Below are 11,936 nucleotides of genomic sequence, written 5' to 3'. Positions count from 1 at the left end.
TTTTTTTTTTTTAGTAGAGAGATAGTCTGTCTAGCCCAGGCTGGTTTCAAATTCCTGGGCTCAAGTGATCCTGCTGTCTTGGCCTCCCAAAGTTCTGGGAAGGCATAAGCCACATGCCTGGCTTTTATTTTTAAGTAAAGAGCCTTCTTGGTCATGCTAAGGAATTTAATAAACTGGTGACCAGACCAGCCACTAGAAATTTTAAACAAAGGTGACAAATGCATTTAACTTTTTTTTAAGAATCAAGTGAATGGTTCTAGAGATTGTTCAATTCAGAGTAAGAATACTGGTAGCCATGAGTTGAGTTGTATAACATGTGACAACTGAACTTATGTATATGAACCCTGCCATAGAAGAACTGAGGTCTGTGAATCCAAAAACATAGGCAAAACTTCCTGTTGTACATTTTTTTGGGGAGAGCACCCATAGCTTTTAAGGTGACATTCAAAACTACAAATATATCAACAGTATCCACACAGAGAAGTGGGTCAAGGATGGGGGAACAAAGACTGGTGGGCAGCAAGGTCAGAAATAAAATAGAAAACCAGTAATGGGAATAAATTTTTTTTTTTTTTTTTTTTTTGAGATAGTCTTGCTCAGTTGCTTAGGTTGGACAGTGCTCAGATTGCATCATTGCAATGGCACCATCTTGGCTTACTGCAACCTCCACCTCCCAGGTTCAAGTGATTCTCCTGTCTCAGCCTCCTGAGTAGCTGGGATTGCAGAAACCCACCACCATGCCCGGCTTTTAAATTTTGAGTAGAGACAGGTTTCCCCATGTTGGCCAGTCAGGTCTCAAACTCCTGACCTTAAGTGATCTGCCAGCCTTGGCCTCCCAGAGTGCTGGGATTACAGGCATGTGTGGGAAAAAAAAATTTCAAGGGACAAGGTAGCCAGTAAAAGTCAAGAAAACAGGCCGGGCGCGGTGGCTCAAGCCTGTAATCCCAGCACTTTGGGAGGCCGAGGCGGGTGGATCACGAGGTCAAGAGATCGAGACCATCCTGGTCAACATGGTGAAACCCCGTCTCTACTAAAAATACAAAAAATTAGCTGGGCATGGTGGCGTGTGCCTGTAATTCCAGCTACTCAGGAGGCTGAGGCAGGAGAATTGCCTGAACCCAGGAGGCGGAGGTTGCAGTGAGCCGAGATTGCGCCATTGCACTCCAGCCTGGGTAACGAGTGAAACTCTGTCTCAAAAAAAAAAAAAAAAAAAGTCAAGAAAACATCTAAGATTGAAAAATACTCTGTTGACCTAAGAACAGCTGAGTATGGGTGCCAACACCTGGTGCAATGGATGGTGTGGATGAGCGGTAACAAAATATTAAAAGCTAGTTTTTAAATGAAGTTTAACTCCAGAGATTAAATTGTATTTAGACAAATAGGAGAGATATTAGTATGTTAAAACAACCTCAATGGAAATGACTGGTCTACCAGTCTTAAGGTTGTAAGGAGACAGCATCAACAATAGCACAGGAGGGGCTGAGCAGTGGCTCATGCCTGTAATTCCAGCACTTTGGGAGGACTGACTGCTTGAATCCAGGAGTTTGAGAACAGCCTGGGCAACATGGCAAAACTCCATCTCTACCAAATGTATGAAAAACTAGCAGGACACTGTATGTAAAAAACAAAAACACGCCGGGCGCGGTGGCTCAAGCCTGTAATCCCAGCACTTTGGGAGGCCGAGGTGGGTGGATCACAAGGTCGAGAGATCGAGACCAACCTGGTCAACATGGTGAAACCCCGTCTCTACTAAAAATACAAAAAATTAGCTGGGCATGGTGGCGCGTGCCTGTAATCCCAGCTACTCGGGAGGCTGAGGCAGGAGAATTGCCTAAACACAGGAGGCGGAGGTTGCGGTGAGCCGAGATTGCGCCATTGCACTCCAGCCTGGGTAACGAGCGAAACTCCATCTCAAAAAAACAAAACAAAACAAAACAAAAAAAACCAAAAACACACAGATGGATTAGCTTTGGAATGGAAGTGGGCCAGTGTTCTCCAAGATGGTCACCAGTACTTACAGTTGGGATTGAGTTCAATTCTTTGAGGTAGGCGGCCAGATAGAGGGCAGTGATTTAGATCTGCCGCATATTTGGCTGTGCATTAGAATTACTTATAAGAATTTAAAATATTTTAATACTAAATTTAGAGATGGGGCCTTACCATGTTACCCAAGTTAGCTTCACTCCTAGGATCAAGCTAGTCTCCCACCTCAGCTTCCCAGGTAACTAGATTACAGGTGCACACCACTACCCCTGATTTAGAATTAGTGAATATAAGAGATTCCTAATCTCTGGAAAGTCTCATTTAGTTTATTCTCATTCAGGGGCACTTCTAGTATTTAAGAAGCTCCATAGTTGTTTCTAATGAATAGCCAGATCAGGTGAATTCAGAAATCAACATCAAATCAACAGCATCCCCAAAGATAGAAAAAGAGTCAACATATATAGCACTGTTAGCTAGAAGTAGTAATCTAACACTGTAAAGCGCAGGAAGGAAAGCTAAAGGAAGCCTCAGAGATGATGAACACTGTCTTACGAGTTGAAGCTTGAGAAAACAAATAAAATGGCATGTTTCCTAAATCTAGAGATTTCATTAAATTGATATCCTCCTAGTTTTACTGTAATTTTCCCAGTGAAAACTTCCAACTTTGATGTTTTGGAAAATAGAAAGCAATCTCATTGCAATTCAGCTAAAAATAAAAAGCTTTGGGAAGAAAAATAAGGAATTATATGTATAAAAATTAAAACATTCTCATACTAACAGCTTAACCTAAAATAGAAAATTCTGTTATTTTTTTATGACTGACCTTACAACTTGTACCTAGTAAGTACCCTAATGGAATTTTATACAAAATATTCACGAAAATCTAAGGAGGCATCTAACCATGCTGCAAGTGGAAAAATGTAGCTGACTGGAGGTAGAAATGGAAACTAAAGACTACTATCAAGAAAGATCTGATCTCTTGTAGAACTGGGGAGTTTTTTTCCTAATCCTAAATGGGGTCAGCTCTCAAGAGATAACGGGCATTGTGTTAAGCATGTGTTGAAGGGTAAGCTAAACGAGTCAAAAAGGTACCCATGGAGTACCCCAGTGAGGATATGGGAGTGGGCACCAAAGGGAGAACAAGAATGACTAGAAAGTAAGAGAAAATGGCAGAAAGGAGTAGAGACTGTCACCAATACCAACGTCATTTTTTTTTTTTTTTTTTTTGGCCTGGGGTTGGCCCTGTTCCCTTCTCTGAAACAAGATATAAAATGTTGATTTATGATAACCTGCTTTATCATCCCACTTCGGCAAAACTGAGGTAGAGGACTGGTCATATTTATTTACTAACCAAAATCGTAGCTTCCCACTCACAAAAGGTCCCAATTCCTGGGAATACTGAGGTGACCACACCAGGATATATTCTGAACCTTGTTTCACATAAGAAACGTCTTCCATAGTCTGGCACTTACCTTGAAATCCTGTGCAGTCTTGATTTTGTATCTTACCTTTTTATATTAAAATTACTTAGTATTATCAATGTCTCCTTGTTAAAACCAGTGTCCGTTTCTTAGCTTCTCAATCTGTTCTGACCCACACTCACTTTTACTCTTTTTGAGGCAGAGTCTTGCTGTGTTGCCCAGGCTGGAGTGCAGTGGTGCAGTCTTGGCTCACTGCAACCTCTGATCCCACATTCAAGTGATTCTCTTACCTCAGCCTTCTGAGTAGCTGGGATTACAGGCATGTGCCACCACGCCCGGCTAATTTTTGTATTTTTAGTAGAGGCAGGGTTTTACCATATTGGCCAGGCTGGTCCCAAACTCCTAGGCTCAAGCAGTCTACTCACTTCAACCTCCCAAAGTGCTGGGATTACAGGTGTGAGTCACTGCACCCAGCCCACACACACTTTAGAACTATCTCCTTCTGCTTTATGTAATGGTACATGTTTTTCTGTGCTTCTATATTTTTACTTAAGATTAACATTTTTAAAATCCAATAATACAAGTACAAAATACAGTCTCCTTTTACAACCTCTTTCTTGCTCTGTAAAATGACCGAGTAACAATTCAGTATAGAATTAGAAAACTATTGGCTGGGCATGGTGGCTCAAGCCTGTAATCCCAGCACTTTGGGAGGCCGAGGTGGGTGGATCACGAGGTCAAGAGATCAAGACCATCCTGGTCAACATGGTGAAACCCTGTCTCTACTAAAAATACAAAAAATCAGCTGGGCATGGTGGTGCGTGCCTGTAATCCCAGCTACTCAGGAGGCTGAGGCAGGAGAATTGCCTGAACCCAGGAGGCGGAGGTTGCGGTGAGCCGAGATCGCGCCATTGCACTCCAGCCTGGGTAACAAGAGCGAAACTCCGTCTCAAAAAAAAAAAAAAAAGAAAAATATTTAAAAAATTTAATGAAATCACATATGTACTGTTTTGCACCATTTTTCACTGCCTGTATCTTAAAACTTTTTCCATGTAGATTAATGCATGTAGATCTGCATTTCTACCACTGCATGGTATTTTGTATGAGGAATGCAACATAATTTAGTTGTTCTTTTACTGATGGATATTCAAATTTCTAATTATTAACAATTACAAAGTTTTATCGTGACTATCATATTACATGCATCAAAGCAAGTTATTTTGAAGATCTAACAACCAGTTGGCTCACAGGCAATGTGAATTTAAATTTTTGACACGGTTAGAGCTGTTAGGATTATGCTAGCTTTATAATTGGGAAGTACTCTATCCTTCTCTATGCTTTGTTCCTGGTGACATTTATTGGGGGATTAGACTGCTTTAGGACATTCCTTTATAATTACCAGTTTATTAGTTTTTTGACTTGAGTCAATTTTTTGAAATTTGTATTTTCTGAAAAAATTAGCCAAGTGAATTTTCTTTTTCTTAGCTCACTGCAACCTCCACCTCCCGGGTTCAAGTGATTCTTTCCTCAGTCTCCAAAGTAGCTGGGATTACAGGCATGTACCACACCCGGCTAAATTTTATATTTTTAGTAGAGATGGGTTTTCACCACGTTGGCCAGGCTGTCTTGAACTTCTGACCTCAAGTGATCCACCCATCTTGGCCTCCCAAAAGTTGAACATTGTTTTTTGAGATGGAGTTTCACTTTTGTTGCCCAAGCTGGAGTACAATGGCATGACCTCGGCTCACCGCACCACCACGCCAGGTGTTTTTTTTTTAGACAAAGTTTTGCTCTGTTGCCCAGGCTGGAGTGCAGTGGTGTGACCTCAGCTCATTACAACCTCTGCTTCCTGGGTTCAAACAGTTCCCTGCCTCAGCCTCCCAAGTAGCTGGGATTACAGGTGTCTGCCACCACGCCCAGCTAATTTTTGTATTTTTAGTAGAGACAGGGTTTCACCATTTTGGCCAGACTGGTCTTGAACTCCTGATCTTGTGTTCCATCCGCCTTGGCCTCCCAAAGTGTTGGGATTATAGGTGTGAAGCCACCGTGCCCGGCCAAGTTGAACATTCTTGATCTGAAAACCCAAAATCCTAAATGCACCGAAGGCTGAAACTTTTTGAGCACTGCCATGATCCAACAAGTAGAAAATTCCACACATAAATACTTAACATAAACTTTGTTTCATGTACCAGATTTAAAATGTTGTATAAAATTACCCACAGGCTATGTGTATAAGGTATACATAAAACAAATTTCATGTTTAATGTGTGGTCCCATACCCAAGATATCTCATTATGTATAAGCAAATACTCCAAAATCCAAAATGTGAAACACTCTGGTCCTATGCATTTTGGATAAGAGGTACTCAATGTGTAAAACTTTACACAAAATAATTTGCTTCTGATTTTCAAAGTCTCCTTCTCATTTGCAGAATGTTCCTTTGCCCTTTCTTTTCTTTTTTTCCGAGACAGCGTCTAGCTCTGTTGAACAGGCTGGAGAGCAGTGGTGCAATCATGGCTCAATGCAGCCTCAACCTCCAGGGCTCAAGCCATCGTCCCTCCATGGCCTCCTTTGTTTCCAATACCATTTTCTTTCCTTTCCTTCCTCAGATTTGCTGAGTGTCTATTTATTGTTCTTTTCAACGACCAGCTAATTACTATCAATTTCATTAACTTCTCATTATTACTTTGGAGATAGAGTCTTGCTCTGCCACTCAGGCTGGAGTGCAATGATACAATCCTGGCTCAATGCCAACCTCTGTCTCTTGGGTTTAAGCCAGTTTCCTGCCTCAGCCTCTCAGTAACCAGAATTACAGGTGTGCACCACCACAGCTGGGTAATATTTGTATTTTCAGTAGAAACTGGGTTTCACCTTGCTGGGGAGGCTGGTCTCGAACTCTTGACCTCAAGTGATTCACCTGCCTCAGCCTCCCAAAGTGCTGGGATTACACGCATAAGCCACTGTGCTAGGCCTCTGCTTTTATTTTTAATTCCTTCTATTTTTATTTTAGGAGATTGTACTATCTCTGCTTCTCTGCTTTCTGTTTCTGTTTCGTCTTCTAATCCTTCCTGTCATGTGTGTATCCTTTAAGATATGTCATGTGCTGTCTCGTTTCCTCAGTAAATTTATCTACTACATATTGTATAGTGAAAAAAATAAAACCTTTACCATTATTATGTAAGTGGCTATAAACACTATATTAATTTGGAGTCAGTCATAGTGGGTTCCAATTCCTCAACTCCTACTTATGTGATCTTGGTCAAATCTGAGCTGTTTCTTCATCTGTAAAAATAAAAATAACAATATAGATTAAGTTGGATAGTATTTGCAAATCATTTATCATAGAAACTGTCCCACATTAGTAACTCAAGAAATACCTCGTATACAAAAGGCCTCAGTTGCCCCATTTCTTGTTTGGTTTTCTCGAGATGGAGTTTCACTTTTTCTTTTTTTAAGACAGGGTTTCACCATGTTGATCAGGCTGGTCCTGACACCCCGACCTCAGGTGATTTGCCCGCCTTGGCCTCCAAAGTGCTTGGATTGCAGGCGTGAGCCACCACGCCTGGCTGGAGTTTCACTCTTGTCACCCAGACTGGAGTGCAATTGTGCGATCTTGGCTCACTGCAACCTCTGCCTCCCTGGTTCAAGCAATTCTCCTGCCTCAGCCTCCTGAGCAGCTGGGATACTGGCTTCTGCTACCATGCCTGGCTAATTTTTGTATTTTTAGTAGAGACATGTTGGCCTGGCTGGTCTTGAACTCCTGACCTCAGGTGATCCACCCGCCTTGGCCTCCCAAAGTGCTAGGATTGCAGATGTGAGCCACTGTGCCCAGCCCAGTTGCCCCATTTCTAAAGTGAGGGGATTAGGATGACTAATCCCAAATTCACTTCCAACAGTGAAAAACTATCTATCTTCAGCCTATTTGTTCACCTGCCTGACAGTCAATTGATCAACCCACACAACAGTTACTAAGCCCTTCTCTTAAATGAAGTATTTTAGATGTCAGAAATGTCAAGATGATAAGATAGAGTCCCTACCTTCCAGAAGCTCAGGGTCCTTGAGAGGTGAAAAAAACTTGTTAAACAGATAATTATAAAACAATGTGATAAGTGATCTAATAAAAAGTTGTGGGAATTCAGGGACTTTGAGGAAATCCTGCAGCAAAATCCAAGACCTAGGTTGGAATCTTAAGTCAGGTATTTACTACTTACTAGCAGTCTATCCTAAAGAAATTAACTTTTTTGTTCCTTATTTCTCACTCTGTAAAGAGGAAGAGGAATACTTATTCTGGCAGGTTATAATAAGAACTGAGTCAAACTCATTCATGTTGGTGTGAAAAAAGAACATGAAAACTAATATAAAGCACTTAGTACAGTGCCAGGCTGATCACATGAACTCAATAAACAGCAATTAGTAATATTACAAAACGTGATGGAATTCAAAGACAATTTACTGTACGTCAGGAGAGTAGAGGTAGCATCAAGAGAATTTCCCAAAAGCGTTCACAGAACAAAACTGAGGGAAAGGCAGGCTACTTTCCTGGTAAGAGGAACAGCACATGACAAGGCAGAGAGATATGATAAAGCATGGTATGTGTCCAGGACCAGTTGACTATTCCTGAAGGGAGAAGGCAATAGGGTGGAAAAACTGGGCTGAGAGGGGAATCCAAGTTGGTGATGCCCCTGGAGGGCAGAGAATTCTTACTAATTTCTGTATTTTCAGATGCTCGCACAAAACGTGACCCATATATTTGCAATAAATAGTGAAAGAATTAATTCCTGTTGTTAGGCAATAGGGTTGAAGAGAAATATCTGAGCAGTAAACACGCTACCGTGAAAGGAATCTCGGATTTGGAGTCAGGAGACCTGAAGCAGTCTTTTGACCAACGACCTATGTTTTTATATTGGTTTTACAACTTACCTGCTGCCTGGCCTTAACAAAGTACCGATATATAGAGTCTCAAAATATGGGCAACACCTAACAAGCGATTATTAAAGTTTGGCCCGCTAGTGCTCAATAAAAACAGCGGTTGCAGCTGCTAAATTCTCTTTTAGGTCTTTTTCCATACTCGCGAAATGACAGGGTAACATATTTCCTTTCAACCACCACTGAGAAAGGTTTGCTCAAATATAAAAAGGCCCCGCCCGACCCGCGCCACACAGGTCACCTACGCAGACTGCAGTCCTGGGGCCTCCACTTGTGTCGCTGAGCGATGGAGGGCGAGATCGATGACAGGCCACTCCAGAGACGGACCTAGATAGGCTCGGGTGAGACCCAGCCGAATTTCACCAAAAACGAGTTCACACCAGGACCCCATTAGTCCGGACTAAAAGATGAGAAAAACCTGGAGGAAACGAAACCGGAAGTGATGTAACCGTGAGGAACAGGAAATGACCTCAGCGCGTCGGAAGTTTGCTAGTTTCCAAGGCGACGAGCCTGCGGCTCCTCCAGACAAGCGGCTGGAGTCGGGAGGCTGGAAAACTACTCGGAGAAGGTACCAGCCCAAAGCGGCCGCCGCCACAGCGACTCGCGGGGAGTAGCAGACGAAGACGGCGGCCGTCGCACTAGCCACCACGTGTGGACGATAAGCAGCCGACACGGCCATTCCCGCACCAAGTCAAGGGAAAGAGTTCGAGACAATCGGGAGAGAAAACCTGAAGAGGGCGACCGCCGCTCCAGGGTCGCTACGGGAAGCCTAAGTGGAGACGCCGGCTTCTCTCGCAGTGACTTGAGAAGCGTCTGTGAAGACCTCGGCCACCGCCGCAGCGTCTCTCGGGAGGGAGTTGGGGGAGATAGTGGCCACAGTCACAGCAGCTCTTTGGAGAGGGTTGGGGTAGACCGCAGCTTCTGCAGCAGCGACGTGAATCTTAGTGAAGTTGGAGGCCACCAAACTAGCGACTCCAGGGCAACAGCCAGAGAAGACCGTGGCCTCCGCCTCAGTGGTACTTGGGAGGGAGTCAGTGACGTCCGGGACCCGCGAACTAGTGACTTTGCGGAGAGAGTCAGTGACGATAGCGGTCGCCGCCTCAGTGGCTCTTGGGAGGGAGGGAGTGTCGATGACGGCCACAGCCTTAGTAGTTCTTGGGAGGGCGTAAGTGAAGACCTCGGCTACATAGCCAGCGACTCCTCCGGTGTGAGCGGCAGTGAAGACGCCAGCCGCCGCCTCGGTGGCTTTTGGGAGAAAGAAGGTGAAGACGAAGGTTTCCGCTGCAGCTCCTGGGAGAGAGAGGGAGAGGGCGGTGGGCCCAGTACTGGAGACGACGGAGAAGAGGGCCGCTGCCGCTGCCGTGGCTCGTGGGTGAGAGCAGGTGAAGACTGCCGCAGCAGCAGGGGACTCGACACAACTCCTCCCCAGAGTCGGAGGTGTTGCACCATGCCCGGGGTGGCCAATTCAGGCCCCTCCGCTTCCTCTAGGGAGACTGCAGACCCCTGTAAGTCAGACAGTTCCGTTGGCCCTCGTCTCTGCCACGTTCCTTTTCTCACTTCAGCCCGCAACCGCCTTAGCCCTTTCTGGCATTTCCTTTTATTAGTGGTCACTCCCCCTTTCCCTTTTAAATCTGGTTTCAGGGTGAACCAAAGCTGTTCACCTCTCCCCCATTCTATCTCGTTTCAGCTTTCTTTCCTTTTTTTTCCATCTGCACCATTCCTCCGAGTCTCCTTGCCCAGATTGACATCAACTCTTGTTCACTCTTACGGACCCTTTTAAGTTCTTCGTTGACTTCCTTGCAGCGTTTGACCCCGTGGAGATGACAAATTAGACTTTCTGAGTTTTCTTCTTTCGCTCCATTGAGTGACCCTTTCCTTTGCTGTTTTCTTTTCTTCTGCCCTCTTCTTAAATGCTGATTTTCTCCCTTGGTGATGCCATCATTGGTTCTCTTTTTCTTGTCATTTTCTATGACTTCACTCCTCATGGCCCCCAAATCTATGTTACTCATTCAGCCATCCGGTAAATATTTACTGCGTGCCTACTTTGTGCTCCGTGTTAAGGAACTATCAGTAAAGAAGACAGGTGCATTCTTTAACTTCTAGTGAGGAAGAGAAATACTGAAAAACTAATGACTAGTGAGGTGAGTGTTATAAAGGATGGCAGAGTACCACTGGTTCCAGTAGGGGGTGAGCAGGGGTGTCAGAAAAAGTATTCTAATGCAGAGACACACCTAACACTGAGACCTGAACTCTGTATCTCTCCTCTGAGCTGCAGACTTAAATATATGTCTCCCTTCTGGAAATCTTCCTTGGGTACCTCAAGAGCAGCATGTCCCAAATGTAATTTTCTATCTATGTCTCCTCTCTGTCCTTCAGCGTTTGCTGTCTCAATTAATGGCACCACAGCACTGAGATGACAAAGCCAGACGCCTTGGAGTTGTTTCATTACTTTTCCCTTATTTCACCTGCTGTATCTATTCCAGTTTAGTTCATTCGAATTTTATTAATATTTGTTAAATCTGTCTCCCTTTCTGTTCCCACTGTTCAGGGCCTCCGTTTTTCTGGTCTAGACTATTGTAAAACTGTTTTCTTACATGATCTACCTACTCTCTAGTCTTGCCTTTTTTGCTGTGCATTCAATAAATTATCTTCCCTGAATCTAGCCTTGTAAACTCAGCCTGACAAACCTCAGTCAGTATAAATAATTCTTCTGTTTAAAATTCCTAAGTGATTCTCCACTGTCTGCTCAATTCCAAGTTTTTAGAAATAAGTTCCACCACTGTCTGCCTCTTACCTAGTTCTAGCCTCTTTTTCACCTCAATGCTTTAGTAATAGGATTGTGTGTGTGTGTCTGTGTGTGTGTGTGTGTGTGTGTGTGTGTGTCTTTGTGTGTGTATGCCGTTTCTTGACCACATCCCACTGTTCATGCTGTTTAGGAGGCCTTTCACTGCTCCCACTTTATTTGGCAAACTCATGTTAATCATTGAAGATTCTTAGATATTTCTTTCTCCAGGAATCCGTCTCAGTTCCCCTTCTCTCCTGCCCTAGCTGAGATTGAAGTCTTCTGTGTTTTCACAAGTTCCTATGACTATTTCCATCATTGCTTTTACCACATTATTTTGTATTTTGTGTTTGTATCTTCTTTACTAATCTGTAAGTTCCTTGAGGGTGTCTTCATCTTTTTATCCTTATGGTAGACACCAAACTAATGTTCAGTAGATGGGTGGGTGGATGAGTGAATGAATCAGGATGGAGTATGGTGAGAAAAAAGGCCATAAAATTAGATGAAGCCAAATTATGGTAGGCCATAGAGGTCATTCTGAGAGTTTGGACTTGGTTTTGTAGAATAGCAGTGGACAACCAGTATCAGTTTGGTGTAGGGGCATGAAGTCATCAGGGTAATTGGTATAAAATGGATTAGAGGAGTGTCTCTGTGTAAAATAAGTAGAGTGGTTAAAACATCATTTGTAGCCGGGCGCGGTGGCTCAAGCCTGTAATCCCAGCACTTTGGGAGGCTGAGGCGGGTGGATCACGAGGTCGAGAGATCGAGACCAACCTGGTCAACATGGTGAAACCCCGTCTCTACTAAAAGTGCAAAAAAAAAAT

General features: G+C 43.6%; 1 protein-coding gene and 1 long non-coding RNA gene across 3 annotated transcripts in view; one reads left to right on the top strand and one right to left on the bottom strand.

The window, feature by feature from the left end:
• Positions 1-6,444: 6,444 nt before the first annotated feature.
• On the bottom strand, positions 6,445-8,771 carry LOC120360970 (uncharacterized). The gene is made up of 2 exons (XR_005577341.1): positions 8,576-8,771; positions 6,445-6,686 (listed from the first exon to the last, which is right to left on the bottom strand). It is a non-coding gene; the product is annotated as an uncharacterized LOC120360970 (long non-coding RNA).
• A 47-nt stretch (positions 8,772-8,818) lies between these two features.
• The window catches only part of ANKRD42 (ankyrin repeat domain 42), a 75,299-nt gene continuing 72,181 nt past the window's right edge, over positions 8,819-11,936 (top strand). Inside the window, exon 1 of one of the 2 annotated variants that reach the window (XM_003935095.4) lies at positions 8,819-9,835. In XM_003935095.4, coding sequence (XP_003935144.3) covers positions 9,778-9,835 — 58 coding nt within the window. In that variant the 5' untranslated portion in view covers positions 8,819-9,777. The remainder of the gene's footprint in view (positions 9,836-11,936) is intronic. The other variant, XM_074400385.1, reaches the window with a different exon arrangement.

The sequence above is a fragment of the Saimiri boliviensis genome, chromosome 6 (genome assembly GCF_048565385.1).
Source record: "Saimiri boliviensis isolate mSaiBol1 chromosome 6, mSaiBol1.pri, whole genome shotgun sequence".
NCBI classification, from domain to species: domain Eukaryota; kingdom Metazoa; phylum Chordata; class Mammalia; order Primates; family Cebidae; genus Saimiri; species Saimiri boliviensis.
The sequence above is the reverse complement of the archived record's forward strand: the minus strand, read 5'-3'. Positions and strand labels throughout refer to the sequence as shown.